The 11,620-nt window shown below is 40.2% G+C and overlaps 1 protein-coding gene across 4 annotated transcripts in view; it reads left to right on the forward strand.

The window, feature by feature from the left end:
* The first annotated feature begins 443 nt into the window (after positions 1-443).
* The window catches only part of WDSUB1 (WD repeat, sterile alpha motif and U-box domain containing 1), a 56,116-nt gene continuing 44,939 nt past the window's right edge, over positions 444-11,620 (forward strand). Inside the window, exons 1-4 of one of the 4 annotated variants that reach the window (XM_006168884.3) lie at positions 444-633; positions 3,088-3,509; positions 6,027-6,211; positions 11,354-11,446. In XM_006168884.3, the coding sequence (XP_006168946.1) occupies positions 3,112-3,509; positions 6,027-6,211; positions 11,354-11,446 (676 nt within the window). In that variant the 5' untranslated portion in view covers positions 444-633; positions 3,088-3,111. Of the gene's footprint in view, positions 634-3,087; positions 3,510-6,026; positions 6,212-11,353; positions 11,447-11,620 lie in introns of those variants that run through there. The other 3 variants (XM_006168882.3, XM_027768444.1, XM_027768445.1) reach the window with 3 other exon arrangements.

Raw genomic sequence — 11,620 nt, forward strand, 5'->3', positions numbered from 1 at the left:
CAAGACACACGCCCTCGCTCGAGCTCAAGGCGACATCAGCACGCCCGCGGGGACCTGCGTGGGGGGCAGCAGGAACTGCAGGACTTGGGGCCCAGGGGTGTGCAGCCTGGCCCGGCAGAAGACCTCTGGGAAACTCGGGCACGCAGACAACTGCTAAAAACACCGCGGGCCGCCGCCGAGGACCAGCCTGAACTGGACACGGGGCTGGGAGCACGAGCAGCGCAGGGTAGGGAAACGCGGGAACAGACGCTTTTCCAACTTCCCGCTGGGAAGACCGGACAGCTGGTCCAGTGCTTCCATACAATCACATTCCCGGCACTCGCTAGACCTCGCGACCCCACCTTCCTCAATGGAAGAAAAATGTCCGCCGGAACCAACCTGCTGCTAGAAGCAGAATTCGGAGTTCCGGACGCAGAAGCGGAAGGGCGCGCATGCGCCGCGGTCGGGCCGGGTCTCGGGAGGGCGGGGCCTGTTGCCCCGGTTTTTCTGGTCTCCGCGGGCGCCAACCTCGCCCGCCTCACCTGTGCCACGTGACCTGCGCGGCCCGGGGGCCACCTGAGGGCGGGTCCCGCACGCCCCCGGCCTCCAGGTGAGAAGGGCGGCGCCCACGGAGCAGCTCTGCAGCTGCAGCAGGTGCGAACGCGCGACTGGGCTCACAGGCTCGGGGCGTCTGAGCCCAAAGTTTCCCGGAATCCGGTGCTTAGCGGCCCCGAGGGCCGACGGGGACCTGCCGGCTTCGGGGCGAAGTCCCCACCCGGCTTCCGACGCCGCCCGCCTGCCTCGGGCCGCTCCGTCCGTGGAGGCCCGGCCGGCTCGCAGAGTTGGCAATCGATCCTTCCGTGCGGGGGGAGTATGTCGCGGGCTTGAATTGGGAGATGCTTGGCAAGTTTCGGGTTGGTTGGGGTTAGGTGGGGAAGCGCGGTGTCTACACTGGAGGGTTGACCCAACCGGGCCGTAGAGTTGGGCGTGACAGCTGAGGCCCCAGTGAACTCCCACACCCGGGGCGGCCAGAGGAGGCTGGAGAGCTCTTTCACACCATCGGTGGGGCGGATTAGGGTCTCCAGCCTCCGACTGCATGACCTCCTGCCGCAAAGGGCTCCGAGTGCCTGCAGGGCTGGAAGCCAGCGTTTGTTCGGAACATCACCTGTGTGCACTCACGTGCTCGGTTAGGAGTGGGAGGTCTCCAGAAATCACTTGATTTTGATTGTTTTCAGTGCTTAATACAGGCGATGATCTCCCAGAAATTGTCGTGTTTGTACTTTAGGTTTCATTGGAAGCTTATATTTGGAAAAAGACTGAACTTTTGGGGATAGGATGAAGATGGGAAAAAGTGTGCTCCACTTTTTGTTTTGTTTTGTTGGCAAAGATTTTTGTAAATAAATTAGGACAAGAGTTACTGAGTTTTTCAAGTCAAGGTTTTACTTATCCTTCCCGGGCTGATTACTGCTTCATGCTACCCCATTTTTCCAGAGTCAGGTGATTGTTCTTTTTAGTTTATCTTTATTTTGTAATAATTTCTTATATTTCATATGTGATATTTAAGGGGTAGAACTCAGTTACCTTTGGAAGAAACAGATACCCAACAAGTATTTATTTGAGCACATTAGGTGCCCGGTAATGTTTTCGGTACTGTGAATTCAGAAATGACAAGATGGACAAAGAATCTACTTCTTTGGAATTATGTTCTAGTAGGGGGAGATAAATAAAGTAACACACATCTAATAGTGGTGACGCTTGCTACACTAAGAATTAAGAAAGGGTGATGTGCTAGCCAAGAGAGTGGCTATTTGAGATAGGGGAACCCTCTGCAAGGCAGGATAACTGAAAAGGAAATGGGAACAGGAAACCATCCCTGGAGTGGAGGGACGAGCATTTCTGCTCAAGAAAACCAGTTCATGAGGATGGAAGCCTGCAGTGAGTTTGGCCAGGGAGGATGAAAAGAGGCGTGGCAACAGTTAAGGTCTAAGTAGGCAAGCACGAATTTTTCATATAGAGTTTTAAGCCATGATGAGGCGTTTGGATTTTATTCTTTTTGTTTGCGTTTTGTTTTGTTTTGTTTTGTCTTTAGAGGGCACATGCAATAGCTAGAGTGAGGAAGGAGATCAGGCACTCCTCAGGGGAAATGATCATGCTGCAATCTCTTCTCCTCCATCTCTCCCTCCTTTTGGGATTTGGGACACTTACACAGGTGCCCAGTGCTTCTCGCAGGCTTCAGGACTTGAGCAGCCTGGTCAGCCCTGTGAGATCCACCATGCCTTGGAGCTGGCCCTAAATTTGTTCTTGAGTGCGATCTGGCTAAGCTCATTTTTTGCCACTCCTTTTCTTGGTTTTTGTCTTTTGATTTCCTTGATTTATTCAGACTTGGTTTCTCACCTCAAGTCTTTTATATAATTGTATTTTTTAGCTGACAAGATAACTAACCGTGACAAGATATCTTTCAGCCCTGTCACTTGAATTTTTTTAAGCAAGTAATATTTCATTGCAACAGTCTTTTTTTTAAAAAATTAATTTAATTTTTTATTATTATTCAATTTGACCACAGAGAGAGAGAGAAAAAGCAAGCCGCCAGTTCCAGGACTTGAACCTGGTTGGCCATGTGGAAGTGAAGTGCCTAAACCACCATGCCACCTGCCAGCCCCACCACTTGAATTTTGAATGTGGGAATCCCACAGTTGTATCTTAAAATCAAGCAAATAACCTTGGCTCCACCCATGGAACGAACAGCTGGAACATCTATCTGAGTTGAGAGTAGCAGATCTGAAATGAGGCACTGTTGACAATTAAGAGTTACGGGAAAGGCCTCAAAGGTGAAAATTCAGTGTCAAATCAGTTTGAAGCTATTTGACCAAGTTCTTTTTCAGGAGTTGTAGAACTTTATTGATATAGCAGAGGTGACTGTGATCATTATCAGAGGATCTAGTCTTAAAAATATTTTGTCTTTCCAAATTTTCTTTATTTGAGATAATATGTATCCCTATAGGAGCTTTCATTGAGCAAGTTTGTAAATTGATTTAGGCTCTTTTATATGGATTTGAGTTGCATTTATCTAGTTATTAGGATGATGTAACCTTTGTTTATAAATTGCAGGCTGTTTTACTTCAAATAAAGAACATGGTGAAACTAATTCACACATTAGCTGATCACAGCGATGATGTCAACTGCTGTGCCTTCTCCGCTTCTCTCTTGGCTACTTGCTCCTTGGACAAAACAATTCGCCTGTACTCCTTAAGTGACTTTACTGAACTGCCACACTCTCCATTGAAGTTTCACACCTACGCTGTCCACTGCTGCTGTTTCTCCCCTTCAGGACATATTTTGGCTTCATGCTCTACAGATGGTACCACCGTCCTGTGGAATACTCAAGATGGACGGACTCTGGCCGTGATGGAACAGCCCAGTGGTAGCCCCGTGAGAGTTTGCAGGTTTTCCCCAGACTCCACTTGTTTGGCGTCAGGCGCAGCTGATGGAACTGTTGTTTTATGGAACGCACAGTCGCACAAGTTATATAGGTATGAATGTTTAAGTGCTTCCCATTTTTAATAAAAAAAAGGAACAAGGGAGAAAAGAAAGTAGAAATCAAAATATTTTGGTAGCCTTACGAAGTAGATCGTTTTCCAGTAGATAGTTTCCCAGATAGCACAAGGGAAAATATTTTAACCTGTCTTCTGAAGGTCAAAAAAAAAAAAAAAAAATGTCCGATGATTCTTAGTGTAGATTTGCTTGGCTCCGAGAATTTATCTTTTTTAAAATAAGTGTTAATCATCTTAGATTTTTCTTGAATTTTTACTGTGAACATTAGGTGGAGAAAAGTCTTTTGAATAAGGCTCAGTAATTTTAGGCTTCATTTTTGTCACTTGTGGTTCAGGTGGTTTTAGTCGTAAAGTAGTGTTAGGTTTTGAAACACTGTATTATACTCCATAAATATATACAATTATTATGTTCAATTAAAATAATAAAATAAGTATCAGATACCCCTTTTCCCTATTCTTGCTTGTCAAATGGCCACGCCCAGAACAAAAAGAGCTTTATGACTAGTGTGTTATTTATCATTTCCAAAAGGGAAAAACAAAAACCTCAACTGAAAAATTCTTTTGGAACAACTGTATCAGTTTATTAACACTGGGAATGTTAAACTGTTCAGCCTAAAAAGCCACAACTTTTGTTTATCATCTTCATACTGTGGTAATACAGACATAAAATTGACCATTTTAACCAATTTTTTTAAAATTTAAAATTTTAATTTTAACCATTTTTAAGTGATGTCAAGTACATTAAAAACCATAAACTTTTTTATTTTTTTGGAGAGGTTTTTGCTATAGGGCGCGTGCGCTCGCCAGACAGAGACAGAGAGACAGAAAGTGAGAAATCACCCCCCAGGGGGGATGGCCACGCCGCAATCCCTTCTCCTCCATTCTCCTCTCAGGATCTTGGGCACGCATGCACACGCACCTGGCATGAGTTTAAGCCACTGGGTTTGGGACTCGAACCACGGTCGACTACATGGGAGTCCAGCGACATAGCCATTACGCTAACTGTTGGTCCCAAAAAAACATAAACTTTTAAATTTTACTAATTGAAATAGCTTAATATGCTGTCCCCACTCCTACCTTCCAGTATTATTATTATTTTTTTTTTGAGAGGTTTTCGCTATAGGGCGCGTGTGCTCGCCAGACAGAGACAGAAACAGAAAGTGAGAAATCACTCCCCAGGGGATGGACACGCTGCAATCCCTTCTCCTCCATTCTCCTCTTGGGATCTTGGGCACGCACGCACACGTGCCCGGTGTGAGTTCTAAGCCACCGGGTATGGGACGCGAACCGCAGTCGACTACGTGGGAATCCAGCGACATAGCATTATGCTATGTCCCACCTTCCAGTATTCAGAACCAAATGGCACTGGTTAACTACTATTGTTTGTTTAGGCTTATGTCTTTGGGCTGAAGAAGGTAATGTGTTCTAAGATGTGTTAATGAACACTTTATAAAGAGAATGTAAGAAAGCATGAAATGCCTTTATCTTGTTTTATTTTTATTATGTTTAGTTTTTGCTATTAAGTTTGTGCATTCGCCAGAGAGAGAGAGAGAGAGAGAGAAATTACTCCTGAGGGGCAATGGCCACACTAGAGTCCCTTCTCTTTTAGTCTCCTTTCGGGATTTTGGGCACCCACCCACACACCCCCAACATGATTTTCAAGTTTCTGGGTCTGGTACTCGAACCATGCAGCTGGCCATGTGGAATCCAGAACCTTAACTTCCACACCTCCTGCTTACACAGTGTCTTTACTCTGTATGAACAGAATATAGCTGTTAGCTAAGGAATCTTCTTTGTCACTTGACAGGTGATGACTTCTGCCTCGGTGGCGTAACTATCCCTGAAGTGTATAACTAATGATGTAAAACTGAAATCCTACTGCATGAGACACTAGGTTCTGACCTGTTTATTTTTCCAAGTTGAGGAAATAATAAATATCAACATAGTGCTTCCCTATCTTCCCAAGATTATTTTAAATTTTCACAGCACCTTTGTTTTATGAAGAGTTTGCATTTGAAGATGAGGTGAAAGGCCTTACTGTTGCTTCTTGGTGGTTTTAATACAGAAGATGGAAGTACTTTTGACTCCAGTAGCATGTTTTTCAATAAAAACAGTTTCATTGTACCTTTTTAGAAAATTGCATGGTTGCAGTCAATAATGGTTGTTGTCATTGCTTTTATTGTTGTTGTTCAGTAAGTTTTAATGGGTTATACTACCTGGCTGTATGAAAAGTGTGAAGATACATGGTCTTTGGTTCAGATCCCTAGAGTTTAGTTAAACATATTAGTTAAGATGTTTAACCATTCCCTAGTTTTCAAAAGCATATCTCAGTTTATAGTTTATAAATGATACTTCGTTTCTGTAGCTATCAATTGCCCTTTCTCTCTAGTTCTGTGATAGCCGTTTCTTCTCTTCACTATATCAAGCTGGAGTTAGATTGTATTAATATGTAAAACATGCTCTGAAGTGAAAACCTTTTTTTTGCTTTTATTTCAGATGTGGTAGTATTAAGGATGGCTCCTTGGTGGCCTGTGCATTTTCTCCTAATGGAAACCTCTTTGTCACTGGCTCCTCCTGTGGAGATTTAACAGTGTGGGATGATAAAATGAGGTGTCTGCATAGTGAAAAGGCACATGATCTTGGAATTACCTGCTGCGATTTTTCTTCACAGCCAGTTTCTGGTTAGTTATTTTACTCTTTTAAGCATTAGAAATCCCTATTCATAATTTATATATGAATTTTTTTTATTTTCTTATTCATTTTCATCATTAGTAAAATGGATTCTCTTAATTCATTCCTTTTAAGAGATTATCCTCCTCAATTTTTTGATCAAAATGAAATCACAAAGAAACAAGAAAAATAAATCACCTTCTTTAAAGTTCATCGGGGATGACCCAAATTGCTACTATAGATTCAGATTCTTTGAATATGGCAATTCAGAGAGCTTACCCTATTAGTTTTACTATGATTTTTAAAATAGGCCATCTTGACGTTCAAATAAAAATGTGAAATTAAAAAATTGGAGACAGCAGCTGCATTTACCATTTAGTAGTCTAATCTTCTAACAGGAAATTTTATAAAATGAGATTTTTAGCAACATAATTTTTTTAAGAGTTGTTTTATTTAACTTTATGTATGTATGTATGTATGTATGTATGTATGTATTTTTATTTGACCAGAGAGAGAAAGATAGAGAAAGTGAGAAAGCCAGCCAGCAGATCTAGGACTCTGAACTGTTGTCAGCCATGTGGGAGTCCAGCACCCTTAACCACCTTACCACCTACTGGTCCCAGTTTGTTTTAAAAAAAAAGAAAAAAAGAAAAAAGAAACAACATAGGAGTTCCTGTATGTAGACTATTGGTTTTGAATAGATAGATGCAATGAGTAGGACAGTTCTTTTTGATTTTCATTTTATGTGTTAGGGTAGAAGTTCTGCTTTTACCCTCCATTCTTGTTATCAGACCAGTGCTGTTCCTAGCAATATGATGTGAGCCACACAGGTAAATGAAACATTTTCTAGTAGTAGATGAAAGTAATAATATATTTTTTAACCCAATATATCTATTAGGTCATCAGGAAAGTCATGATGTATTTTTCTATGCAGAAATGTGTCATGACTTTCCCGATGACCCAATATAATGTCATTTCAACAATTGATAAGCAATAGAAGTTATTAAGATATTTTTCCTTTTTCGTACTAAGTCTTCAAAATCCAGGGTGTATAATAGACCACATTTCAGTTTGGACTGACCACATGTAGCTAGCATGCACCTTATCAGACAGCACTGATCCAGACAGTAGTCAGGATGGTTTTGACACTCCCCTATTTCAAACCCATCAGTGGCTTGGTAAGTTAGGATTAAGGTAAGGTAAAGCCCCAGATCCTAAAAGCAAGCCCTGTCAGCACTTCACGTATTTTGCTTCTCCCTCATCTCACATCACCCTTGGCCTTTTGCATTCTCATTTGTCTTTGATCATTTCTTAATGTTTCTAAGATTTTTCCAAGGTTTTTACATGTAAATTGACTACCTGCATCTCTTATTGGTCATCCTTTAGATTTTGACAGGAATATCACTTCAGATGAGCCTTTTCTGCTCCCACTCATTGTCCGAAATCTTTACATTTTGATAAGATCCTTTATTTGCGTATTCTTTATTTTACAGTACTTACAGAAGTATCACAATTTTTAGTCATATATTTATTTATATGGATTTTGTTTAATGGTATTTTTGCTCTTCGATTAGAAGCTTTGTGCAGACAGAGCCTGGGTCCATTTTTTCGTAGTGCCTGATACAGAGCAGGCCTTGAAATGTAGGCTCATGAGGAAGATTCCTTTGAGTGATTTGCTAAAGTTTTCAGTTTAATTTTTAACTATAGCATCATGTAGTAAAGTAATAGATTTACCTTCCATGAAATGATTCTTTTTTTAAAAAGAATTTTTTAAAACTTTTTATTTATTTATTTAAATTTGACCAGAGAGGAACAGAGTGTGTGTTGTGTGTGTGTGGGGGGGGCGGGGGAGAAAGCCACCAGGTCCGGGACTTGAACTGCAGTCAGCCATGTGGGATTCCAGTGCCCTTAACCATCATGCCACCTGCTGGCCCCAGAACTGATGCTTTTTTGTTGTTGTTGTCAGAAGGCATGAGTGCTCACCAGAGAGAAAGAGACAAAGTAACCCCTATTAGGGAGCGCACGCAGTCACTTCCCCTTCCTGTAAGGATTTTGGGTATGCACACATACACGGTGTGGTTTTTAGATTGCTGGGCTAGGATTCAGGCTGCAGTTGGCTATGTGGGATTGGCTCCCTGTGCACAGAAGTTAACCAACTGTGCTAGGAACTAGTTCTTATATTAAACCTATCTAATTTATTCTTTCAGTATATTTTTGTGTGCTGTTTTATTCTAAGCACAATAGCTTGTAACAAACAAGAACCGTTTCTTCGATTTTCATGGTACCTTCTCTATGTCTTGTGGCATCTTTTCCACATCAATGAATTTGTGATGAATTATATAAATGTGAGGAGATTTAGGTTTGTTTGGTTTTTTTTTTTTGGTTCTAAATGATCTGAAAATAGATTTTCAACAAAAATACTTGTATACAAAGTTAACACAAGAGCAAAGCTAAGGGCATCTTTGTTCTACTTATAGAGAGGCTGATAGTTGACAGAGCCAGGAAGGAGTCATTAAACCAGTGAATTCTACTTTTAATCATTATTCCTTCTTCAGAATTTTTAGTGCTTATATTGAAATCGTTATTAATTTTATATATAAATTTCCTGAAGTAGATAAATTTTAAAACTGACTATTGTAGGAATTAATGGGAACTACTATGCTTACTTAAAAGACAAATTATATATATATATTTTTTTCTTTTTTCTTTTTTTTTTGGAGAGGTTTTTGCCATAGGGCACGTGTGTTCTCCAGAAAGACAGAGAGAGAGAGGGAGATGGCCACACCGCAATCCCTTCTCCTCCATTCTCCTCTCAGGATCTTGGACACGCACGCACATGCGCCCGGCGTGAGTTTAAGCCACCAGGTCCGGGACTCGAACTGCGGTCAACTACATGGGAGTTCAGCGACATAGCCATTACGCTAACTGCTGGTCACTATATTTTCTTTTTTATTTGAGAGATTTTTGCTATAGGACACATGTACTCACTGGAGAGACAGGTAGAGACACAGAGACAGAAAGCAAGAAGTCATCCGCTGGAGGGATAGCCACACCTCAATCCATTCTCCTCCATTCTCCTCTCAGGATTTTGGGCAAACACGCACACACACATCCAGTGTGTTTCAAGCCTCTGGGTCTGGGACTCAGCCATGTGGAAGTCCAGTGATGTAATTATTATGCCATCTGCTGGTCCCAAGACAAGCGTATATTAATCATTCAAATTTGTTACTGTTCAATTTGATGTTTGTTAATATATGTAAACACTTATAATGTGTTGATTCTTCTCTCTCTGACATGTCACTCGAATAAGGAAAAATAATCACATTTGTACTCAAGGGTAAAAGATAAAATCTCTCTAGTTTTAAGATATAAAGAAGACTTAAATTAGGTTATTATTATTAAGGTTTTTTTCTGAAGAAGAGTCTTATTTCTAAATATGTATTTACATATTGAAAGTAGGCACATGTTAAGCTCCTTTAATTTTCCATTATCCTAGTTCGAATTCTCTTACTTAAATTTCAGAATTAACTTCAAAGGATCTAGTTTAGTCAAGAAACCATGAAAAACATTTTTTCTCATCAAGCCCAATACTTATTTTATTTTCAGTTATTGTTGAGTTCAAATCTCAGATCCGGTGGCTTAAAACTCACTCCGGGAGTGTGTGCATGCATGCCAAGGATCCCAAGAGGAGAATGGAAGAGAAGAGACAGAGGTGTGGCCACCCTCCCACCCTAGGAGAGTGGTTTCTTGCATTCTGTCTCCCTGATGAGCACAAGTGCCCTATAACAAAAATCTCTCTTAAAAATTTTTTTGGGGGATCTATCAGATGGAGAGGAAGTTAAGGTGCTGGATTCCATGTGACCAACTTTATGATTCGAGTTCTGGACCTGGTGGCTTGAAAATCACACTGGTGTGTGCACGTGTATGCCCAAAATCCCAAGGGGAGACTGGAGGAGGAGGGATTGTGGCGTGGATACCCCCCTTGGGAAATGATTGTTCTCTCTCTGGCGAGTGCATGTGCCCTACTGCTACCCCAGAAAGATGTTAAATGAAATGGAAGTTACCTCGTTCTAAGTAAGATATATGTGTTTTCAGTGGGATAGAGTCTATTGAAAAAATTTACATATCCGGTGTATAAATCAAATACCACATACTAAGTATTTGTAAAACTGGAGTGCAATCTTAAGATGGATATTAGGTTTCTTTGTTATGCTTTTACTATATATTGAGTGCCAAAAGCTTCCTCTGATGAAACTACATCTGTGGTAGCAGGTAGAACTCATACAAAATAGAGTCCATGATATGGTTTAAACTACCCACAGGTATTTAGGAACTAAATCCAGGAAGCATATAACAATTTACTGAAGTTAGCTAAATAAGCTGGTGGCTTTTGTGATACCAGTTTTAACTGATTATTCTCCCTAAGTTGTATAGTATTTTTTTTTATAAATAAACTTATTTATTTAATTTTGCTATTGTTGTTTTGTTGTTGTTTGTTTGTTTTGACCAGAGAGAGAAAGGGAAAGTGAGAAAGCAAGCCGCCAGGTCTGGGACTCCAACCGTGGTTGGCCATGTGGGAGTCTAGCGCTTTAACCACCATGCCACCTGCCAGCCCCATGTGTGGTATTTTTTAATAAATGAGCTGAATTGGTATTATTTTGGATGTACATATTGGGCTGTCAGAAAGGTCATGACACATTTTTGCATTAAAAAAAAAACAGAAAAATACATCATGACTTTTCTGACAACCTAGTAATTCTAGCCTTTATCTTGATTAAATCAAATGGAGAAACTATTCTGTTATTATTTTATTGAAATTGTAAGCCAGGCTTTTAATAAATGTATATATTCTCAAAAACTTAAAAGTTTGAAATGATGATTTAAAACCTTATCATAGCTGACTTTTCTTCCTAACTTTCCCCATCGATGTTAGGTCCTTAGTAGAAGGTAAATAGAACTTCAGGAATAAAGTTACATATTTTTTTGTCTACATGAAATTCTTCCGTCAATATTTTGTTAGATAATGGACTAATATTGCTGTGAATATAGTTTAAATGAATAGAATTAACTGATCTTAGTATTATAAATTGATAATTTTTTTATTTAAGTGTTATATCAATTTGTTTTTATTTTTAACAAATTTACATTTTTAGATGGTGAACAAGGCCTTCAGTTTTTTCGATTAGCAACGTGTGGTCAGGATTGCCAAGTCAAAATTTGGGTTGTTTCTTTTAACCACATCTTAGGTATGTATGCAAGTAGAACTTCTCTAAAATTATTTGTAATCTGGATAAAATTTCTATTTAATCTTTATAGTTTAGTACTCTGGATGTCTAAAGGTGATTGTAAAAATATGTTTTAAGAAACTATAAATCTAAGTAATAGTACACGTGATTTAAAAACAGATGATAACTGCTTAT

This window comes from Tupaia chinensis, unplaced genomic scaffold (genome assembly GCF_000334495.1).
Source record: "Tupaia chinensis unplaced genomic scaffold, TupChi_1.0 Scaffold146346_1, whole genome shotgun sequence".
NCBI classification, from domain to species: Eukaryota; Metazoa; Chordata; class Mammalia; order Scandentia; family Tupaiidae; genus Tupaia; species Tupaia belangeri.